This window comes from Peromyscus eremicus, chromosome 12 (genome assembly GCF_949786415.1).
Source record: "Peromyscus eremicus chromosome 12, PerEre_H2_v1, whole genome shotgun sequence".
NCBI classification, from domain to species: domain Eukaryota; kingdom Metazoa; phylum Chordata; class Mammalia; order Rodentia; family Cricetidae; genus Peromyscus; species Peromyscus eremicus.
In genome coordinates, this window is record NC_081428.1 from 62,093,483 (window position 1) to 62,117,128 (window position 23,646).

The following is a 23,646-nucleotide window of genomic DNA, read 5'->3' on the forward strand; positions in this document are numbered from 1 at the left end:
AAAACACCATGGCCAAGGCCAATTATAAAAGACAGGGTTTAATTGGGCGTATGGTTTCAGAGGGTTAGAGTCCATGATGGCAGAGCAAAGGCTTGGAGGCAGAAACATCTCGGAGCTTACACCTTACGGCTTGAGTCTTTTGAAGCCTCAAAGCCCGCCCCTAGTAACATACTTCCTCCAGCAAAGCTACACCTCCTAATCCTTCACAAACAGCAGCCAACTAGAGACCAAGCATTATACAAGACTCTTCCTGGGGAGACGCAACACACACATCTACTTACTCCAGAAAGGGAGCCCACGACAGACCAAAGTATGGATACCATCAAAGCCCAACTTGGTGGACCACGAGTTGTATTAGGGTATTGTCTTAGCTGATCTTCTATTGCTGTCAAAGAGACACTGGGACCAACGTAATTCTTACAAAAGGAAGCATTTAACTGGGGGATTAGTTATAGTTTCAGAGGTCAGTCTATTATTATCATGACAGGAAGCATGGCAAGCTGGAGAAGTAGCTGAGAGCTATATCCTGATCCGAAGGTAAGCAGGCAGGCAGAGAGACTCTGGGCCTGGCATAGCCTGGTGTAGACTTTTGAAACCTCAAAGCCCACCCCCAATGACACACTTCTTTCAATAAGGCCACACCTACTCCAACAAGGCCACAACTCCTAACCCTTTCAATCCTTCTCAGATAGTTCCACATCCTGGTGATTAAGCGTTCAAATACATGAGTCTGTAGGGGCCATTTCCATTCAAACCACTGCATGCCACAAACCACTACAGGAATATGGGTGAGGGGTTTCTTACAGAAGCAGAAATGACTCAAAGACAAGCGTGTCACCAAAGACCACCCCAGAATTGGTAACAGTTCACAAATGTTGGGAACCTGGAGCATAGAGCATGGCCTGCATGCAGGCAGCTCCACAGGTGGGACAGCGTCCTTTCCAAGTGACTCAGTTGGTCTAAACCTCTTCTGGGCAGCTCAGCTGGTTTCTGCTCCTCCCAGGCAGCTAGCTGGTGTAGTCTGAGAGTCTTCTTTCCACCTTGGCTTGTCTGGGAGTGACCCTCAGGAGTCTTTATTGCTTACTCTGCTAGGGAGCAGCCTAGTGAATCTGGTCAGTTTCAGGGACTTCCTGAAACTGTTTTGAGTAGCTTATTTTTGGTTTAAGGAGCTTCCCTGCAGGATAGAATGTTTCGGTCTCAGAGGAAGCTGCCTCACAACACCAAGTGTTCGAATGTAAGAGCCTATGGGGGTCACGCTCATCTAAACCACCGCAACCCGACAACAACCCTCAGAAGTCAGTAACTGGAGAATCATAGACAAGATAGACAGATTGATTGATTGATTGCCTATCTCGCTCTCTTCTTTCCTTTCCCCCGTTCTTCTTTGAACAAATGTTTACTGAGCCTCTTTATGCACACTAGGCTGTATGGTTTTTGGTATAGCCAGTGGTTGTTACCCTCAAAACTTGACAGTGTAATTGGGGAAACAAGATCCAAACAGATAAATCACAACATAAGCTCTGTCGTGAGGCCGGAGGGAGCTGTATACAATGTGTACAGAAGAAGAGGTTTCTGAGGCGGGGAAAAGCTTCCTGAAGGAGGAGCCCCAGCCATGCCTTTAGACGCTTGCCTCAGACCACACAGGAATGTACGAGCACTGTTTGACAGTGTGAGGGTTAATATTGACCGTCAGCTTGACAGGATCCAGCAGAGGAGACACACTTCATGCTTGTGAAGGATTAACTAGATTAGACGGAGGTGGGAAGACCTGCCTGAGCTGTGAATGACACCATTCACATTCACCATTCAATGGGTCCTCTGCTGGGTAAAACGAAGAAATCGGGGTGAGCACTAACATTCGCCTTCCTCTTGCTTCCTGTCTACAGATGCAATGTGACCCACACTGTCCTCAGCTCCTACCGCCATGACTTCCACACTATGATGGAGCTTGGAACTGTGAACCCAAATACCTTTCGTTCTTTAAATTGCTTGGGTCAGATATCGCCATGGCAACAAGACAAGATGCTGAGAATCTAACACACAACCTGCACTGTTCAACAGGAGCCAGAACAAACCCCATAGGCCAAGAAAGAGGCACACAGCTCTGCTGAGAGGGGTATGCCTGGCCAGTGGCAGCGGGACCACTCTGGGTTGTGTTGGAGACCAAGGACTATGATCTCTGGGCCGTGGGAGGGAGCCTAGAGCATCCAGCTGAGCAGGAGAATCCTGGCTGGACACTCAGGCTTTCAGCCCTGCTGGCGTGAGAAGTGTCCTGTTTTCAGTTTTACCTTAGTGCCCCCTGCAAGTCTTTGGGTCCTTCTGCTGCTACTATAGGAGAGAGCAATCTGTGCTATTTTCCAGCCGTTTGCCTTGGTTCTCCACAACCTTTAAGACCTCCAGTTTTTAAGTTTCCTTGAAAGAAATCTTGCAGAGAACTCCAATGTATAAAGCATACACAAGTAGATGACTGGGGGGTGGGCGTGGGGTACATGTGAAACTCCAGTGCTCAGGAAGGGACCGTAGGAAGATCAGGTCAGGGCCTGCTATGACTATGTAATGACTTCCAGGCTAACCTAAACTAAAATGAGTCCCTGTCTTAAAAGAAAAGTAGCCAGGAGGTGGTGGCACATACCACTCAGCACTTGGGAGGCAAAGGCAGGCAGATCTCTGTGAGTTCAAAGCCAGCCTGATCTACAAAGGGAGTTAGTTCCAGGAGAGCCAGGGCTGCACATGGGGAAACCTTGTCTCAAAAAACAAGAGAGAGAGAGAGAGAGAGAGAGAGAGAGAGAGAGAGAGAGAGAGAGAGAGAAGTGGATGAGGATGTTAGAACTCAGACATTAATGATTCTTAAACCAGCTGAATCCGGATTTAAAACTGGTCAGGTAAAGGGTACAATGGTCAGTCATAAAGACCCTAAGGAAGGAATGAACTGGTCCCACACATTTTTAGGACCGTGCCCCATGAAGGATAGGTTAGAGTCTGACTTGGAGATGAACAAGGTTTGGTTTTGTGTTGGCCATCTCCTGCTGGGCATGGGGCCTGCCCTTAAGTGTGGTTTGTATACCCAGTGAGACGCCCTTGGAGAAACTAACTTTTCCTTTGTGAGTGGTTGGGGACGGGCGCACATATCCACTTCTCCATCTCAGCTCTGAGACCAGGTGTGGGTTGGATCTGCGCAAGCCCTAGGCACACTGCTACCACTGGCAGAGAACTTTCTACAGAGCAAATCAAACAACCGACCCATACTCAACAGAGCCGAGAAGTTCACGGCACTGACAGTCTACAGTGCAAGCTCCATTAAAAACAAACCCTTTCCTCTCTTTGTCTTCCTTTGTCCTTGCTTATTTGTTTGCGGCAGGGTCTCATGAGCTCCAGGGCAGCCCCAAACTTGCTATTTAGGACAGGACAATCTTACACTCTGGTCCTCTTGCCTCAGCCTCTCCAGGGTTGGGATGACAGGTGTGTGCCACCATGCCCAACTTTCTTTCCATTTATTTACTTAATTAAAAAAAAAAAGCACGGTGCCCATAAAAATGATTCATAAAGACTAGCTGAGTAGATAAAAACAAAGATTAATGGGTGGACAACCCTTCTAAATGGTGGACTCGTCCCCTTTTTCCATTAAACAAATTTGTGTTGCCCTTCACCAAATTCTATCCCAACTTGATCCTTGGACAGAAGCGTGGAGAAGACGTCCTGGGATCACCGACCACAAGCCAGGCTCCCGTGCTCACCCACCCAGGAGGGGAGCTTAGCGATCCTAACGTCTTCGCAGGCTGCACCTGCGTGGTGACAGCCCTGCAGGTCCTCCAGGGGTCGTGTGCCGCCCGCGTCCTCGTCCCATCCCCCCGCGCCCCCCGCGGTGGCAGTTCCTTCTAAGACACTCGCTGAGTGCTGAGTCGCTGAGCGGCGGCGAGCTCTCCATGTGACTTCAGTTTCCGTCGTCGGTTCCTTCCGCAAGTGCTAAAATAATCTGATGCCCCAGAGCGAGTAGGCAGCGCGGCAGCGGCAACTGCTGTCCAGGAGGCCGGGGACCCGGAGACGATGCGCCCCGCGGAGTCGCCTGGGCTTGCGGGAGCCGGGAGTATTTCGTGCGTGGGCTCACCGCCGGGCACTGCCAGGCTCCTCGAGGTGAGCCCGAGCTGGGAAAGAATTGGGTGGTGGGAGGTCAGGCAGCGCCCCTGCCCCCGCGCACGCGCGCGCGCACGCTCAGGCTCATGGTGAAGTTGGGTTTGCGGTATCCAGACTCCCCGCCTCGGGCTGGGTTTGGGGGCTACAACCTCTGGTGTAGGTGGAAGTCCCTCCCTCCCTCAGGAACTCTTGGGCTGAGAGAGGGGGTGTGCTGTGGGCTTCAGAACCCGCTGTGGTTCGATTCCTGCCTCTGCAGGGAGACTGTGAACGGGTCAGTGAGTGTTGTGAGCCGTGCTTTCTCATCTGTGCAAAGGTTAACGCTCCTTGCCTGGTCCGAGTGACCGGACATAAAGAGACAACGCTGTGAACACTCAACTCAGCGTGAGGGTGTTTGCATCGCATCGGCTCTCTTTCCCCCTGACATAGACATAGGCACGGGAGACTCATCTACAGTCACAAGGACTTATCGGGATCTTCCCAGGGTCAGCTGCGTGTGTTCATCCAAAAGACGGCAAAAGCCCTCTTCTCCTAGTCTTTGTCCCGGGTAAAATCTACTAGGATGTTACTCTGATCCACAGCTATTGGAGTGTCAGAGGGAGGCTAGAGCCAGGCTCTCCTGACTCCCGTTCAGTGCTCTGCCGTAGTCCTCTTGGCCTCTCCAGTCACAGACACACACCCATGTACTCACAAACACCCGGGAGCTGGGCAGGAAGAAGCATTACCCTCAGAGCGGTGGCTGGCTCCACGTTGCTCTACGGAGATGAACACGTGCCCCGCTGTGACTAGGATTGGAGCAGGACTAAGGCAGGGCTTTCCAGGGTCCCTTTTTGCTACTGACTGTGAGACACAGACTATTTCCAACGCTGCAGGTGTTTGGGGCCTTTCTAGCCTGGGGACACCCCCATAGGCTGTTTATGTGAGCCTCAGAGTTCCTAGATGGGGTTATAAATTCATAGGCCCCAGGAAAATAACCTCAACACCTGCCTTTAGGTTAAAAACAAAACTAAACAGCCTCACAGAGAAGGTGCCTTCATTTGATGGGTCCCTCCAGGGAGCTCTGTGGACTTGCACACGCACTCCACCTGGCTGTCCTGGAATTCACTACCATGGTTCTTCAGCCACCATCCTAATGCCACAGGAGAGAAGGCTCCCAGTGTCTTTGTCCTGAGGGCTGTGTGAGGAACATGTGCACTGGTCCATCTGTCCCTGGCCTTCTAGACTTGAAAAAAGACCCGGTACAGACCACAGGCTGCCTTCTGGCTATAGTGCACATCCCACCATGGAGTGGAGGCCAGACTCTTCTTCGGATAGCTGATAGCTCAGTTTATGCTTCATCCGTGTGATAACCACATAGGTCAGGAGAGAGTGGGTTTGCAACCAACACCAAAGGGGATTGGTCATCTTTCCTGGGACCTGTTTGTAACACAGTCACAAGTGTCACTGACTTCTGCTCACACGTCATTTCAGTGACAAATTTGTCATATGTATATGTCTCTGCCCGTGGTGGAATTTATTATTTACTCTCTTCCCTCCAAACCATTCTTTTCAGCCTGATTGCTGAGTGAAGGTTCTGTGTGCAACCTGATAGGTTAGCCAGTGGCTTCTGAAAGTTTGGAGGGGCAAAGAAGAAACAAAAAAAAGGACCATGACACTTTGAGATCATAATGCCTCCTGTATAACTGTAAACCTGATTTCAAGGATCTAGAAGATAGGATTGTTTTCATTGTTTATTTATTTATTATTTTGGTGGCATGGGGGAATCAAACCCCGGTATTCGCACATGCTAGATAAGACTCTACCAATGAGGTACACAACCTCGCCAGCCCTAGACAGGATTATTTAAACTACAGATAACAAAGCCCATCTGAAAGCGGCTTCATCACAAAAAGAGGATTTGTTATGTCGTATAACTGAAAAAGTCTAAAGGCAGTTACTTCAGGCATGACTAGATCCAGGTCTCCAAAATACCACCAAGAAGCCGTCTGTCCTCATCCAGCTTTGCTCTCTTGCTGGGCAGGTCCTGGAGACAGAGACAAAGGCTACCTTCAGCTTCCAAGCTAATCCCTACCGCCGGGCCATGTGAAGCAGGAGAAAAGGTCTTTCCCCTTAGTGGTATTGTCCTTGGATTGATACTGTGTCTAATATAAATAAGTCACCCTGATTAGGGACACAGAAGGTTGAAACAGGGACAGCCTTCTTTCTTCATAGTCCCTAGAGTGAGGGGTTGGGATCAGACCCAAAGAAAGAAACAAAACCCCAAAGAAACAAAAAACTAGACTTCTTAAGAAAGCATGGGATAGCAGAAGAGTGAAATGTACTGGATGCTACTGAATTGTGTGCCTAAAAATGGTTCCAGTAATTCATTCTATGTGAAAAAAAACGGAGGGAGGGAGGGAGGGAGAGAGAGAGTATGTGTGTGTGCTTCCCCCAAAAGCAACCCAGCAGAGCAACCCAGAAGCAGGAGAAATGAATGTGGGCAGATAGAACTTTCCAGGATCAGCAGAATCACACACCGAGAGCAGTGTGTGTCCTCGGTGTGGGACTTCAGCCCCAGCAGAGGGCACACAGGAGGAAGTAGGAACTTTACCCTCTTTGTCACCAGTGAGGTGGGCATGAAGAGCAAGGCTGGGAGCAGCGATGGTCTCAGCGTGGCCACAAAGCTCTGTGAGGTCCCCGGGGACTCCCCTCCTTCAGCCCCAGCCCCCACATTTACCACAATCAGGCACTGCACTTGGGCTGGTGCCCAGCTCGACTGCCTGCTTTTACCTCTAAGAAAGATAACCATCGGGGAGGGGATTTCTCCTCAGGAGACAGCATTTGGGGCTCTGACTTTGCACACTGCCTCTTCTCAGTGAGCCCTGGATATCTGAGGTAGCTCCAGTCTCTCATGGCTTCCCTTGTCAACCTTGGGTGCCAAGACTGTCCCTCAGATTACAGAGTCAATAGCCCTACAGAGTGAATAGCTCTCTCCCTGCCCTGCCTGGGGCCACCTTTTTCAGCTTCAGGCAAGCAATGGTCCCTTGAAAGTTGAAGGGCACTAGAAACTTCCACAAGGGACTGTCCTAATGACCTTTCTCTTGCTCTGGTTATTGGCTCCTTCTTCTAGTTCTTAAATTGAAGCTTCTGTTTTAGCTATTAATCTTGGCTTGTTTCCTTCTAATCCCCAGGGCTTCAAGGTCATTTAGCTCACCCCTCCCCGAAGGCCACCCTGCCACCACAAGGACGCTAATCAGAATATCAAAGACAGCATGGCATTGGTCTCTGACCAATCAGAATAGATGCTGTAGTTAGAAATAGAATCCGAAGGGTCAGATGTCACCTCTTTGGCTGCTGGATTACAGTGGTTGAGAGTTCTAAGGGAGAGCCCAGTTATCTGGGATAGAGGCTCCTGGCTACTCATCAACAAATAGGTATCTACTTGTGCACCCCAGCTGAACACTTAAATGACAAACAAAACACCTTCCCAGCAGGAGTGCCTTCAGCGCCTTCTTCCTGGACTGAACTCAGCTCTACATGACCTGAGTCACTATGAGTTGACACTGGCCTTTTTGAACTGTGGATTTCTTTTTGGTTTTTCAAGATGGGATTTCTCTGTGTAGTTTTGGTGCCTGTCCTGGATCTTGCTCTGTAGGACCAGGCTGGCCTCAAACTCACAGAGATCCGCCTGGCTCGGCCTCCCGAGGGCTGGGTCTAAAGGCGTGCGCCACTGCCGCCCAACTAAACTCTGGATTTCTGAAAAATGGAAATCATAAGCAATGTCTTGAGCAGATATCTGTATGGTGATGTTCAAATGCAGCATCATTATTCACAATGGCCAAAAGATGTCCATCCACTGATGAGTGAATAAATGAGCTTTCAAAAGGGAATCCCGACGTATGCCGTGCCATGGATGGACCTTGAAAGGAAAGCATATGTGATGTGAATAAGCAAGACACAAAAGAAAAACTATGACATGATTTTCTTTAGAACAGGCAATCCCCAGAGGAAAATCCGTGGTCACCACTGTGCCAGAGAGGGGACCATGGGGAGTGACTTCAAATGACAAGGGTTGGAGGGTGGGCTGATGGGAAGGTTATGGTGGTGGACCATGGGATGGTTATCTAACAGTGTGAATGTACTTAATGCCACTGAATTATGTTCAAGAGAGCTAAAGTGGTAAATTATATGCATATGTTACCACAATTAAAAAAAAAAAAAAAAGAAGGAAATCACCCTTAGTGCATAGAACTGTTGCTAGTGTTAAATAGTGAATCAGGGGCTGTCTGTAGGAACCTTTGCAAGTTCAGGCGTTAATATTACTAACTGAACACATTAAGTTACAACCCAATTCTCTTGGCTTTATACAATAATTTTTTGTTTGTTTGGTTGGGTTTTTGTTTTGTTTTGTTTTTCAAGACAGGGTTTCTCTGTGTAGCTTTGGTGCCTGTCTGGATCTCGCTCTGTAGACCAGGCTGGCCTCGAACTCACAGAGATCCACCTGGCTCTGCCTCCTGAATGCTGGGATTAAAGGCATGTGCCACCACCACCTGGCTTGCAATAATTTTTTAGGAGTCCATTATTCAGGAAGGTAACTTTTTTTTTTTAAAAGATAGAATCTCACTATGTAACCCAGGCTGGTCTTCAGTTCTCCATCCTTCTGCCTCTGTGTTCTGAGTTATTGGGATTACAGTCATGTACCAGCACGCCTAATTTAGCAAGGAAATAAAAAAAAAAATCATATCCCTCTCATTTCCCCATGAATTCAAAATAAATTCTTCCTCTCCTTCTCCTCTTCTTCAATTTATTTTGAGAGAGGGTTTCTCTGTATAGCTCTGGCTGTCCTCGAACTTGCTCCATAGACCAGGCTGGCCTTGAATTTAGAGATTTGCCTGCCTCTATTTCCCCAGTACTGGGATTAAAGGCATTAACAGGAGGATTTTAATTTTCTTTTTAAGTTTGTTTTGGGGACAGGACCTCATACTGCAGCCCAGACTGGCCTGGAATTTATGTAGCCCCCGTGGGTCTCAAACTCATGACCATCATCATGCCTCAGCCTCCTCAGTGTTGGTCATAGAGGTTTTTGAAATTTTGTGTTTATTTTTCTAATGGGCCTGAGTAGAGGCCAGAAGATGTTATTGGATCCCCTGGGACTGGAGTTAACAATAGTTGTGAGCTGCCATGTGGGTGATGAGACTTGAACTCAGGTCTTCTGTAGGAGCAGCCAGTGCTCTTAACTACTGAGCCATCTCTCCAGCTCCCCCACAGCAATGTTTAAAGAGTTAAATTGTTTTAGATGCACTCTGAAGTATTTGGGGAGAGAAGTACTGATGGCCATCGTGTGTGCTTGTTTATTCGTTTGGTGTTGATGGCTGAACCCAGGTCCTTGTGCATTCGAGGTCTGTGCTCTTCCGCTGATCTGCCTCTCACTCTGTGTACATTTTGTTCTGAGGACAGGTCATGAAATTGCACAGGCTGGCCTCAAATTCACCATCTTCCTCCCTCAGCCTCCTAAATGGTAGGATTACAGGCATGTACCACCATGCCCAGCTATTGGAAATCTTTTCTAAATAGTTATTTAATTTTACCTGTATTGTATGTGTATGCATGTGTGTATATGTGCACCACATGCATGCAGGAACCCACCATGTCAGAAGAGGGCATCAGATTCTGCGGAACTGTAGTTACAGGCAGCCGAGAGCCGCAGTATGGGCACTGGGAACTGAACCCACCTCTTTTGCAAGAGCAACAAGTGCTCTTAACCAGTGAGCCATCTCTCTAGTCCCCATCTATTTGTGCTGGCTTTTTTTGTTGTTTTGTTTTAAGATCTATTTTTATTGCTTTTTAATTGTGTGTGGGTGTGCGTGTGCTCGTGCGGGTGCCTGTGGGGGCCAGAGCCATTGAATCCTCCAGAGCTGCAGATGTCATTGTGAACCTCCAGATGTGGGTGTGAGAAACCAAATGTTGGTTCTCTAGAAGAGCAGACATGCTCTTAATGGCTGAGCCATCTCTCCAGCTCCTTGTAATCTATTTGTAAGCACAATAAAAAATAAGATGAAGTGAAGGATAAGTAAAAAGCATGATAAAAAATAATTACAGTAAAGTGTTATGAGTGGAATGTAGGTGGTGGGTATACAGTGGTCACTGACCACAGGCTTTTTTCAATTTGGCTGTATGCTAAAGTTTTTTCTTCATATGTAAATGTTGGAGGAAAGTTGTTATTAATAATTAATAACTACTCAAATTGCTTCTCATAAACATAAATAATAAAAAAGAGAGAAACTGCAATATCCTATCATAGCATGTGGGCTATCAGGTTATTCTTCAACTAGACTGTTAGGTTGTGAACAGGAGGAAGGTACATGGAGGAGAAATAGGAGTTTGGTAAAAGACGACCACAGAAAGGGTCTTTCCTGCAGAGGAAACAGCTTGTGAAATGTGTGATTCAGTCGAGGACTGCATGCATCCCAGGGTGGTTGGGGTTTGTGGTATTGGGGTTGAGCTGATGCGGAACTCACAGGCTTGCGTTTGAACAGAGGCTGCGCGCTCACCAGGCATTCAGCCACACCTCTGTGTGCCTCCGGTCCCACAGGGATTCGGAATTTTTACTGATCTGGGCAACTGTGAGGGGTCCCTGTTGTTGCTCTGTCGTGCCTTCTCAAAGAAGCCGTGTTGGAGAGGAGGTGTTTTCATTCCCACTCCAGGATAAAGTGAGCCGCGGTTCATCTCTGTGGTGTGCACAGGGACCCACGGACTCAGGGTAGTCAGTCACCTCCTCCAGGAAGCCCAAGACTCCAGGCAGCTCCCTTGATTGGGGGATGGGATAGTTCCTTCATCTTAGGTTTTTCCCACACTGACCCCATTTGCACAGAAGACCTCCCCTTCCCATTGGTTCACAGGATACCTGGCCTCACCAAGGCATGTGTCTGCCCTCTGGGTGGGAGGAGAGGACACTGCTGAAGGCTGTGGAGGTACTTGTGGTGGTCCCTGATCCCGTGAAACCCTTGGTGTTTCCTTATGGAGACAAAGCTTTCGCTCGCACGTTCTTTACTTCTGTCTTGACCCAGCCTTTGATGTGTTACTGCCACCCATGGCCACTACTGGAGAGGAGCCAGCGGTGGGTCTAGGCCTTACCCTAGTCCAAGTGCCCCTCCTTTACACAGTCCTTTCCTAGTTCCTCTTGAAGAAGCATGGTGGCTGGCCCTTACTCTTGCAGAAATCACTGGTGGGGGGGAATCTGTGAAAGGAACTGAGAAACTAATGCAATACACGTTGGGTGTCTGAAGAGATTATTTTCTCATATACAGAGGGGATCCTGGGAACCCACTGCCAGCCACAGTGAGACATGTAAGAACCAGTTGTTATCTCTCAGTGGGAACACATTTGCAGTTTTGAAGATCTGTGGCTAGATGCATTCTGTGGCCGTGGACTGGATAAAAAGTAAGCTGACCTCCGTGGGTTTGGATGGGCTGGCCCTGACCACACGGGCAGTTGATTTACTTACCTGTGGCCCTGGGGAAACGGAGCCTGAGTAGGTAGTAAGCGCTTAAAACAGTTGCTGGCTCTAGAAAGAGGTCAGTGAAGGTAAGTGCTGCTGTGGCCCTTAAGCCTCCTTTCAAATAGAGGCTAGGGTGGAGGCTGGCCAGACCTGGTGCTCAGGAGACATCCTGACCTCGGTATTTGACAAATGTTCTGGGGGCTAGTTCATAGCTCTCCCCAGGCCAGCTGTCCATGCCACTCCATCCGTGGGAGGCCAGCTCCCACCTTTTCCAGGGTTCCTATGAGGAGGAGAGAGGAATAAGAAACTTTTAGATAGAAAGATAGAGGAGAGGAGACAGACAGAAACACAGGATAGCTTAGGGAAGACCTGGATCAAAATCCACCAGCCCCTTCTGTCTCTTCAAAAGGGCTTTTTATAACAATGCCAAGGGGTGGGACAAAAGACTCCCCCCCTTGCTAGATCAAAACACAGTGCACAGTCCAAGTGCAGACCCTTCCATACACCTTGCAACCACCACATACATGGTCAAGCAATCCCCTTATGCAGCCCTGCCATGTAAAGCAAGCTCAGATCTCACTAGGAAACCCCTGTGGGCCTCCACATATCCATTTGTTAGGATTTCCAGCTATAAAACAGTGCCGAGTGGTCCTTTGGGAAATTGTGCTGGCTAGTTTTTGGTCAGAAGGAACCTCACTTGAGAAAATGCTTTTATCAGACTGTCTGTAGGCAAGTCTGGGGGACATTTTTTTTTTGATTGATGATTGATGCGTGAGGGCCCAGCTCTCTGTGGATAGTGAGGGGCATATGGTCCTGGATGCCATAAGAAAACAAGTTACAAGTTGAGGAAGCAAGCCAGTAAGCAGCACTCCTCCACGGCTTCTGCTTGAGCTCCTGCCTCCAGGTTCCTGACTAAGTTTCTGCCATGACTTCCTTCAGCTGTAAACGGAAATAGACCCTTTCCTCCCTGAGTTGCTTTTGGCTATGGGGTCTCTCACAGAAATGCTGAGTTTCTTAGTTAGAAACCTAGCCAGAACAGAAATGCTACTTTTTCTCAAAAAGGTAACCCAACTACAAAATTGGAATTAAAATTTATTTGCTAGAGGGGTCGTGGGAGACAAACTTTTACTTCACGCAGAGTCTCAGTACTATATTCAAGGGGCAGTAGTCCAGTGATTTCCAATGCTTCAGTTCCTTACCTGCTTGTCCAATCTATGTCCCAGAGACCAGCATGATGGGCCCTGGTAGGTTAATCACCCGCTTTTGAGGATATTATCCTACCCTAGATGTGTGTGAGCACAGGCTGATTGACAGCTCATGAGGTGCTGTCACGCTGCTCCTAATCCAGTAACACCTGCAACAACTCTAGTCTCGTTTTGCTGGAGAAGAAACTTTTCGGATCGGAATCATTGAATTACAAAGAATGCATACATTGAAGGCCTTTGATCCACTGCGTAAAGTTGTCTTTCAAGGGGAAAAGGTGTATTTTTATCTCATATTCTTTATTTTTTTTTTTAACTTTGAAAAATTTCAAGCTATAGAGCAGTTTAATGAAAGCATAATAACTTTTAAAAAGCACACTGTTAAATTGACCAATCAGTTGACCAGTTGAGGTAGCACTTTGCTTTTACCCTGACTAAGCCATTGGATGTGGGATTTTTATATATATAAAACTGATGGTCGATAATACTATCTTTGCTTGCTTTTTGACGGGGAGCTCAGTCTGCACCCCAGGAACTCATGGCAGCCCTCCTGTCTCAGCCTTGTGGGGTTATAGATGTGAATCACTACACCGGGCAAGACTTTGACCCTTGAAGGATCCAAGTCAGTTGCTTTGTAGGGCAATACAGCTTGGATCTATGGGGTTTTTGTATTGACTGGATTCGGGGTATGCACTCTCTCCTGGGGGCTGTGAGAACAGAGTGTTGCGCTTCTGATGTACCACATCTAGAGCTCAGAGCTCAGGGCTCACATTGGGAGTTGCTAGGTTTGAACTTTGCTGAAGGTTGGAGTCCCACGAATCTGGTGCTAAGAATCAAAGCCAGCCAACCTGCTTGCCTGGAGCTTTCCACGGTGCTGGTGCTTCCCTGGCACCCGGGCAGTTTGATGTAGTCACGTTGGAGTTGCTAATGTCCTTTATTCTGTGGTCTGTGACCAGCTGCCCTCCCCTTTCTTCCAAGATCCCAGGGGGCGGTCGCCCTTTACCTTCACACAGAGGCAGACTTCCTTTCCCTCTGAGCCCCTCTCTGGCACATAGTTGCTTTGTGTATTCATGGGTGCCACCTTCACATGCTGACCCTGCACACCTGCTTCTGATGATCCCCGTGCCCCCAATCCATAAACACTTGTCTCTAATACAAAATACCTCTGCCACTTTCCTGCCTCCTTCTCCACAAAGCCTCTTTCTTTAAGGCTTCTTCAGCTTCTCTGATCATTTGAGGAAAAAGTTAATTATGTGGTAATGCATGTATGACACTTGCTAATAGCTCCTTCAGCAAAGACCTTGCAGCCCATTGTCTGGCAGGCGCTGGCATGGTAGTAACAGCTGGAGGGGTGGAGAGGTGAAGAACAGCATCCCAGCAGAAGGCTCCTGGGATTTTTCCGGAGATAAGATAGCAGTGCTGTTTATCTTGGACCCTGTGGTGCAGTGTCTCTGAGGAGTGTTCTGTAGATATGTAGTCTAGAAGAGTGTTTCCAACCTGAAGGTTACTTTGTTACTCTTTCTCAATGGTTTCAGGCCTCTATTTTCTTATAGGACTGGGGCTTGTACCCAGGACTTCACACGCTTCTCTGGTGCGCTCTACATCCTGGCCCAAGAACACCAGCCGTTTTTAGTTTTCATTTTGAGAGTCTCAAAAAGTTGACCAGACTGGCCTCAAAGTTATGATCCTTCTGCCTCAGCAGGAACCATCACCTCTCATTCTGTATTTTCGTCGAACACAGACAGCTTCAAGGCCATGTTCATTTGCATCGGTAGTTCAGAAAGGAAACAGAGGTCACCTGGACTATTTCAAACGGGAAATGTCGTGCAGGAGACAGACAGAAAATGATGGAAGAGGCTAAGAGGCAAACACATACTAGCCTCTTGCCATGCAGGAATCTGTGCCCTAGGCAGGAGGGAGGAAGGAGGGGTGGTGGTCCCAGAGTCTGGGGTCACCAGGAAAATCTCAAGGGGAGAGGGAAAGGGAGAGATATTTTGGATTCTCCATTCTCCTACCTTCTAACATGCCAGCTGTGCTCCCAACATGCTGTGCGCCAGCTGCCACTGGGGCTTGTGGAGCCTTCAGAGCCCGTCATAGTGAGCAGAGCAAGGCAAGATGAGGTCATCACTCAAGAGGATGGATAGATTTTTACCAGTCATCACCCCTGGATCACCCTATTCTTTTCTTTAAAAATCCCCCCTCCAAAAAAAAAAAGGAAAATAAAATAAATTTATTTTTAGTTATATGTATGTGTGGGTATGACCACATACACATGTGTGTGTGTTGGAGGGGGTGCCCTTTGAGGCCAGAGGTGTTGGATCTCCTGGAGCTGGAGTTGTAAGAGGTTGTGAGCCACATGACATGGGTACTGGGAATCACACTCGGGTCCTCTGCCAAAGCGGTAAACAGGGTTCACCGCTGAGCCATGTCTCCAGCCCCTTGTCTCATTCTTGATTCTTTTTTTCTTTTTTTTTTTTTTTTTTGGTTTTCCGAGACAGGGTTTCTCTGTGTAGCTTTGCGCCTCTCCTGGAACTCACTTGGTAGCCCAGGCTGGCCTCGAACTCACAGAGATCCGCCTGGCTCTGCCTCCCGAGTGCTGGGATTAAAGGCGTGCGCCACCACCGCCCGGCCATTCTTGATTCTTAATATAGACTTTTTAATCCAGCCTTTCTGAATAGATTATTCAGATATTGGTATAGTGATGCCATCATCCCTCTAGCCATAGTATTAACTCTTTTTTTTTTTTCTGTATTACCCTAGAGATGATACATAAGAACAACAACCGGGGGCTGGAGAGATGGTTCAGAGGTTAAGAGCACTGACTGCTCTTCCAGAGGTCCTGAGTTCAATTCCCAGCAACCACGTGGTGGCTCACAACCATCTGTAATGAGATCTGGTGCCCTCTTCTGGCCTGCAGTCATACATGCTGTATACATAATAAATAAATAAATCTTTACAAAAAAAAAAAAAAAAAAGAATTAAAAAAAAAAAAAAAAAAAAAAAAGAACAACAACCGCTGGAGCTGCTCAGTGCTATTTGGAATTCATAAATAATAATTAGGTTGTTACGGCTCTCACAGTTAATGAAGCACCTTATTCAGCAGCCTGAGCGGTTCTCATAAAAGTCTACGAGGGGTTATTATTGCTCCCGTTTTATGGGAGGATTACCCAAGTCTTGGAGACGCTTTACAAATTATGGAGAGTGGAGGCAGCATTTAAACTCTGGACTGTCCAGGTTCCAAACTCTATAATCTTTCCATGACATTCTGTTACTTAATGCCAGATGTTGACCTTGTGGGCATGGCAAGATTTTTTTTTCCCTCTGAGCTAGTTGGCTGAGGAGAGAATACCTTTAAATTTTGCAACCATTTTGGTGTCTCACAAATTAAAATTACAGTGGGTGTAGTGACCTAGGCTTACCTAGCATGCCAGTCTGAAGTGTTGTGAGCCCCTAGAGAGCTGTACCCTTGTTCTTCACACATCGAAATTTAGTTTGTCAGTGTTCGGTGTACAGCTGCGTGGAGCAGCCCACGCATGACAGGAAGTGGAGAAAAAAAAAGACTTACTGTATAGACAATTCCCATTTCCCCATCTCCTCCATGAGCTGCAGGACACTCGGTGACAGGAGAACGTGAGTGAACAGTTTCTTAGTGTCCTTGGCATTTACTAATCTGGCAACCTTACCCCAGGATGGGCGGGGATCCCAAAGTTTCAGGGGTGCTTGTGTGTGTGTGGGAGAGTGCTGGAGGATGCTGGGGACAGGCGTCCAGATGGCTCTGTGTGTGCCATCTGTGCCCTGTGTCGGCCGTGAGGTAATAATTCCTGCACAGGTGCAGGGAAGGGAAGAGGGCCTTGGAAAGGATTCCCAGAGGCTGTCAAGGGCTGATCCCACCCAGGTTGTTTCTGTGGCGCAGAGGACGGGCCTGGCCTCCAGTGAAAGCTGAGGTTGATATGTGTGGTTTCGCTTGATTTTTCTGATAGTCTGTTTTCACCAGTGAACATTCAGATCTGACCAGGATGTTAAGTTACCCTTTGGGATGGGTAAGCACACTAGAAGGAAACGGAAGAGGAGGGAGCCAAAGGGAGTCTTCATTGCCAGCAGAGAGGTCTGAGGGTGGCATGGAAGATGAGTAGAGAGGTCTGAGGGTGGCATGGAGGATGAGCAGAGAGGTCTGAGGGTGGCATGGAGGATGAGCAGAGAGGTCTGAGGGTGGCATGGAAGATGAGCAGAGAGGTCTGAGGGTGGCATGGAAGATGAGCAGAGAGGTCTGAGGGTGGCATGGAAGAGGAGGTTCGTGGCAGCATGGTGCTGCTGGCCCAGGGAGAGGCTGAAGAGCTGCCCTGTGGTCCTTCTTGCGGGTATCCAGGCAAGGCAGGAGCAGATGGAACGCTGGACCAGGTGCTTGCTTCCCGTGGGGGCAAAGGAGGGCAGGGATGCCCCTGGGCTGTCAGATCTCACACTTGGAGGGTTGTCCATGAAATTACATCTACGGGGGGTGGTGTGGGGGGGGGACGACTCCCTAGTTACCCACCCTGGAGCTCAGAAAGGGGACCTGGGTTGCTGTCAGTCCAGTCCGTTTGGAACCCTGGAGAGGCCAGTGTTATCCCGGGACCGTTGTTCCCCCGACTTTTGTGCAGGTGATGCCGTCACCTCCTCATCGGAGACTTCTGTTGATTGCTGTATCATTCCAGCCTCCCATGACCGCTGGTCTTTCTGCACTGGCCGGACAAGAGGGCTATAACTGCACTTCAGAACTTTTTAATCTATCCAAAGATTGCTTTTGCATTTTCTCAAGGTTTTTTTTCCTTGTCCAGGTGAAAATCTGAACATCCTTTTTTGAAGGGCCATATTTAAATAAGAACCAATGTGATGGACATATTTCTGAAAGCCTTCTTTCTTTTTCTTTTTTTTTCTTTCTTTTTTAAAATTGTTGTTGTTGTTTTCTGAGGCACAGTTTCTCTGTGTAGCCCTTGGCTGTCCTGGAACTCACTCTGTAGACCAGGCTGGCCTTGAACTCAGAGATCTGCCTGCCTCTGTCACCTGAGTGCTGGGATTGATGACGTGTGCCACCACTGTCTGGCCCGAAAGCCTTCTTTCAACAAGATAATTAATATGTCTAAGTCCAGAGGCTACAGTCAGTGTTTCTATCCTAGTGTATCCTTCCTTTGCCCATTCATTCATTTATTTATTTATTCATTCATTCATTCATTCATTCATTCATTCATGGCATGTACCTCAAGCTCATGTATGCATCAGGCAGAAATGAGCTTCATAGAGGAAAACTGCAGACCGGCAAAGCACAGGAAACTGTCAGTGACCTCAGGCCTGGTATTCAACCAAGTCCTTTGCATCGCCTGTCCTGGCCCTTTGGGGTTTCAGAGGTCAGCCACCTGCCCATTGAATGGCAGAGGCAAAATGAAAATGAGTTCTTGCCCATGGGGTCAGCGAAAGGTCGAAGGCGCTGGCTGAACAGAGAGACTTGAATAATTTGTGGTTTTCTACCTCCTTGTAGTTGTGGCTCCTTGTGCCCGTGCTGAACAAGCAGCCCTCTCGGCTAACCTGTCTTTCTCAATTTGTCCTGGTCTCTGTCCACAGTGCTGTGCTTGAGATGGAGTTCCTGCCCTTTTGGCTCTGCCTGGGTGTTCCCTTCTTGGTTGTGGAATGGAGGCACGGAGGAGGGGCGGCCGCTGCAGCTTCCCAAGGAGGCTGCAAGGTGGTGAGTTTCTCCTTGGTTGCGATCTCTTTTTTGCCCCTGTCTGCATGGGGCTTGCTTGGTCTGCTTGGAAAGCTCATGATTTGTCAGTCGAAGAGAGCATCAAGTGAATGAATCCGATTCAGCGTGTACCTGACTAGTGCAGTGTGCTTACTGCTCTTCAGCAGGAGATTTTCAAGACGGCACTTGGGAAGGACCAGGAAGTCCCTGCCCCACCTTTTCATGTGTACTGACGACAAGAGGCCCCAGGAAAAGGCCTTCATCAGCCACCAACAGCAGGAATACCTGACTAATGAGCTCCACTAATGCTACCAGAGTCACTGAGGGAGACACACCAACCCTGGAGAAGTCCTGCCTGCGAGTTTATGTGTGAGCCAACACAGATGCTTCAGCGGCCCTGCAGAGAGCAAGCTACCCAAACCATACTGCAGAGCGATGCTCATGACCAAGCTTAAGCTTCTGAAGGTCCATGGGTGGGGTGTCCTGAGCCCATGATCGTCTTTTGAAGACTTCCTGTCTGCACGTGAAGATAGATTTAGGTCATCGTTGAGCTCAATTCCAGAAATTTGTCTATACCTGAAGGATATCAAACATCTGCTTGAGAAACACATGCCTAATAAGCATTCCTCAAGCCCAAGAATGGGAAAGACAAATTGGAAGCCAGGGTTATAGGATTACTTACATTTAAGAATTTTTTCAGTGTATTTGGTGCCAGGGGAAGAAAGTGTTCTTAAAGTTGATTAATCATAAAAAGCACTGCTTACCTGGTGATCCTGAAGCCACTCTCTGCCAGTTTCTTCATCTATAAAACAGGAGCAATACTAATGATATCTGCTGATCATGATGGCACACACCTGTCAACCAGGAGGGTCAAGAGTTCAAGTCCAGTCTCAGTTACATTTCAGTCTAGGCTACATGAGACCTATCAATAATAATAATGATGATGATAACAATAATAATTTCTATCAATGATATCATGAGACTGGGCTGTTTTGGTGATTGATTTATAACAAGCGCTCGTCATGATGATGCTTGATATACAGTGAGTACCATGTGTTTTTGCCAGTTATCATGAATACGTTATTATCAGTGTCAGCTTAGCTACACGTGACTGCCACCATGCCCTTACAGAGGCAACAAGTGATTTAACATCACAGTAGCTATTTGGGGGCCACCAGGCATGGGAAGAGAAGGGAATAACGTGTGAGAGCTTCAGCCACTTTTCAGGGCTCAGTCTGGACTCTCTGCCTGGTGGGAAGTGGTAGAGACTTGACCATCAAGGAAGTCAAAGAATGGATTTCCTTTGACTCTTAGGACTTGAGGAGTCTGGAAGCTCAGGCACTGCTCCTGATTACATTAGCTGTTCCACCTTGGCATAAAATGGGCATGTAAAGTTTCCTGTGTGCTCTAGTGACCACACGGCCCTTTTCGGCCCTTGGCAACACTTTGGTGGGAATTATGAAGGTCTGAACCCCCTTGGACTACAGCAGCTGTGGAGGAACAGGGTCCATCACAGGCTGAGGAAAGCCACTAAGTGCGGTGGTCTCCAGAGAGGCCACAGGAAAATACAGAGCTAACGTCGGTCTCAGTGCCGAGACTGTGTTTGGAAACATGTCAATTCTCCACACATTAATGCAATCCCATCATAAATGCATTAGGCTTTGGGCGGGGGAGCGGAGGAAGGAAGCAGCCTGGCAAGTTCATTCTAATGTCTATGCTGAAATTTAAAAAAAACAAAAAAAAACAAAAAAAAAACACACACACACCTCAAGTGCTCAACAGTGAGCATCTTAATTAATTAGCGCACACTGGTAATTACAGCTGGTACGCCAACACTTATTAGCCATAATAAATGTGATAATCAGCAATCGCACTCAGAAAAAAACTTATGAGCCCAATTACAAGTAATGGACTCATAATGGTTAGCGACTTTCATCTGGGGGAGAAGCTGAGATTATCTGAGCTTCTTTTTTTCTGCTTTTGATGCAGGGTCTCTCTAAATAGTCCTGTCTGGCCTGGAACTCACTCTGTAGACCAGGCTGGCCTCAAACTCATGAAGACCCATCTGCCTCTGCCTCCTGGGTACTGGGTGCTGCCACCACGCCCGGTTACTTTTCATTTTTTATATTTCAATATAGCATCAGTTTTTTAGTTCTTATGTTTTATTTTAATAACCAGATGAAGAATTTGAGACTGTAAGAGGTTAGTTCCTCGCTCAGGGTCAAATCAGCATACTGCCGAGTGGAAGTCCGGCCTTGAGTGTTGGCTCCAAACCCGGGTGCCGTCCCTTCCTGGGGACTTTTCCTCTTTGTCCTCGGAGACTGAGCTACTCGGTATTCACTTGCAAGTGAGATGCGCCTTGACTCACCGACCAGCCTATAGGAAGTGATGACATTGCTCTTCCTAACAATTTTTTTTTTTCCTGGACACTTAACTAACATCTGGCTAGCTAACTGCTTTTGCAAACTACATTTCTGTGCCTCAATTCCGTGTGTTTTTGGACCCAGGTGGATGGAGTCGCTGACTGCCGGGGGCAGAACCTTGCTTCGGTGCCCAGAAGCCTCCCATCACATCCCTGGATGCTCATTCTGGATGCCAACCCTCTCAGGGTCCTGTGGAATCATTCCCTCCGGGCCTACCCACACCTGGAGAACCTCAGTTTGCACAGCTGTGACCTGGACCGCATCGGCCGCTACGCCTTCCAAGGGCAGGGCCACTTACGCAGCCTGGGCCTGGCAGACAACCGCCTCTCCGAGAACTACAAGGAGACGGCGGCAGCCCTCCACACCCTGTTAGGACTCCGGAGCCTGGACTTGTCCGGAAACTCCCTGACGGAAGACATGGCAGCCCTCATGCTTCAGAACCTCTCCTCGCTGGAGGCTGTGTCTTTGGCAAGGAATGCCCTCATGAGGCTCGATGAGTCTGTCTTTGAGGGCCTGGAGCGCCTCAGGGAGCTGGATTTGCAGAGAAACTATATCTTTGAGATTGAGGGTGGTGCTTTCGACGGCCTGACTGAACTGAGGCGTCTCAACCTTGCCTACAACAACCTCCCGTGCATTGTGGACTTCAGCCTCCCGCAGTTGCGGTTCCTCAACGTCAGTTACAACATCCTGGAGTGGTTCCTGGCAGCCAGGGAGGAGGCGGCCTTTGAACTGGAGACCCTGGACCTGTCTCACAACCAGCTGCTCTTTTTCCCTCTCCTGCCCCAGTGCGGCAAGCTGCACACCCTCCTGCTACAGGACAACAACATGGGTTTCTACAGGGACCTCTACAACACCTCCTCGCCGCAGGAGATGGTCGCCCAGTTCCTTCTTGTGGATGGCAACGTGACCAACATCACCACGGTCAACCTCTGGGAAGAGTTTGCCTCCAGCGACCTGTCAGCCCTTCGCTTCCTGGACATGAGCCAAAACCAGTTCTGGCACCTGCCGGATGGTTTCCTAAAGAAAACCCCATCCCTTTCCCACCTGAACCTCAACCAAAATTGCCTGAAGATGCTCCACATTCGGGAGCATGAGCCCCCAGGGGCGCTCACTGAGCTAGATCTGAGCCACAACCAGCTGGCGGAGCTGCGCCTCGCTCCGGGGCTCACCGACTGCCTCAGGAACCTCCGAGTGTTCAACCTGAGCTCCAACCAGCTCCTGGGAGTCCCCACTGGCCTTTTCGACAACGCCAGCAACATCACTACAATTGACATGAGCCACAATCAGATCTCACTCTGTCCCCAGATGGTGCCCTTAGACTGGGCGGGGCCCTCCACTTGTGTGGACTTCAGAAACATGGCCTCCTTGAGGAGCCTGTCTCTGGAGGGCTGTGGCCTGAAGGCATTACCAGACTGCCCGTTCCAGGGTACCTCCCTCACTCATTTAGACCTGTCTGGCAACTGGGGGATTCTGAATGGAAGCATCAGCCCTCTCTGGGCCGTTGCCCCCACGTTACAGGTCCTGGCGCTCAGGAATGTGGGCCTCAGTTCCGGCACGGCAGAGATGGACTTCTCTCGGTTTGGGAAACTGAGGGAGCTGGATCTTTCAGGAAATTCCTTGACCAGCTTCCCAAGGTTCAGCGGCAGCCTGGCCCTTCGGACTCTTGACCTCCGCAGAAACTTCCTCACAGCCCTTCCTCAGGGGGCTGTGTCGGAGCGGCCACTGAGGAGTCTGCAGGCCATCTACCTCAGCCAGAACCCTTATGACTGCTGCGGGGTGGAGGGGTGGGGGGCCCTGCAGCACCTCGGGACCGTTGCAGACTTGGCCATGGTCACATGCAACCTCTCTTCCAGGATCGTCCGAGTGGTCGAGCTGCCCGAAGGTGTGCCTCGGGACTGCAAGTGGGGGCAGGTGGACACCGGCCTCTTCTACCTCGTCCTCATTCTGCCCAGCTGCCTCACGCTGCTGGTGGCCTCCACCATCATCTTCCTCACTTTTAAGAAGCCTTTGCTTCAGGTCATCAAGAGCCGATGCCACTGGTCGTCCATATACTGACTGACCTACGTGCCGAGGCTGCAAATTTGATCTGTGCGCGGTAAGGATGCTGTTCTGTGACGGGTCTTCACATCTGCAGCAGCCGGGTGTGACGCATCGCAGGTTAAATTAAAATTTAAAAAAATGTCCATCTTCAGTCCCATTAAATTCTTCTCCCGCCCTTGTGATTTATCCTCATCATCCTGGTGAAATATTTATTAAGTGACATTCTGTTAGAATAAAGGGCGCAGCTCATAAATATTTTTTTTTTTAAATCAAATGCATCGTGTGTAATGTCCTGTGATGGGTTCCTTTGGGTTATTTTTCAGTGACCTTTCTTTGGTGACAGCCATGGAGGCAAAGGGTGACAGTCTGATGCTACTTGACAATAAATACATCTGCCACTGCATGTCCCGGGAGGGTTAGAACCAGCATCCTAGAGATTTATCCCAAGGTACTGCTGGAGGGTGGGGCACCAGATGTGAACTCCCTGCTCTGCTGATGGCCGATAGCCACTGCAGTGAGAAAGGGCCAGCGGCAGGGCCCTTCCCAAGTGCTCTGGGTGCACATCTGGAGTCTCTAGTGGGCAGACATGATGCTTCCATGGACCAGCTAAGAGAATGGTAGCTCAGCCTGATTTCCCCGTTTGGGACCCAAAAGCCGTGCTTA

General features: G+C 48.7%; 1 protein-coding gene across 1 annotated transcript; it reads left to right on the forward strand.

The window, feature by feature from the left end:
* The first annotated feature begins 18,415 nt into the window (after positions 1-18,415).
* On the forward strand, positions 18,416-23,257 carry Nrros (negative regulator of reactive oxygen species). Its single transcript, XM_059277415.1, has 2 exons — positions 18,416-18,523; positions 21,028-23,257. Exons 1-2 carry the CDS (start codon positions 18,416-18,418, stop codon positions 22,996-22,998), a joined length of 2,079 nt encoding a protein of 692 aa, XP_059133398.1. The 3' UTR covers positions 22,999-23,257.
* The last annotated feature ends 389 nt before the right edge of the window (positions 23,258-23,646 follow it).

Bases quoted from the DNA above. Each gene is read 5' to 3' on its own strand.
- Nrros (XM_059277415.1), top strand. From the start codon at position 18,416: ATGGAGTTCCTGCCCTTTTGGCTCTGCCTGGGTGTTCCCTTCTTGGTT. The intron at 18,524-21,027 runs GTGAGTTTCTCC...TTTTGGACCCAG, and splicing joins CCCAAGGAGGCTGCAAGGTG to GTGGATGGAGTCGCTGACTG.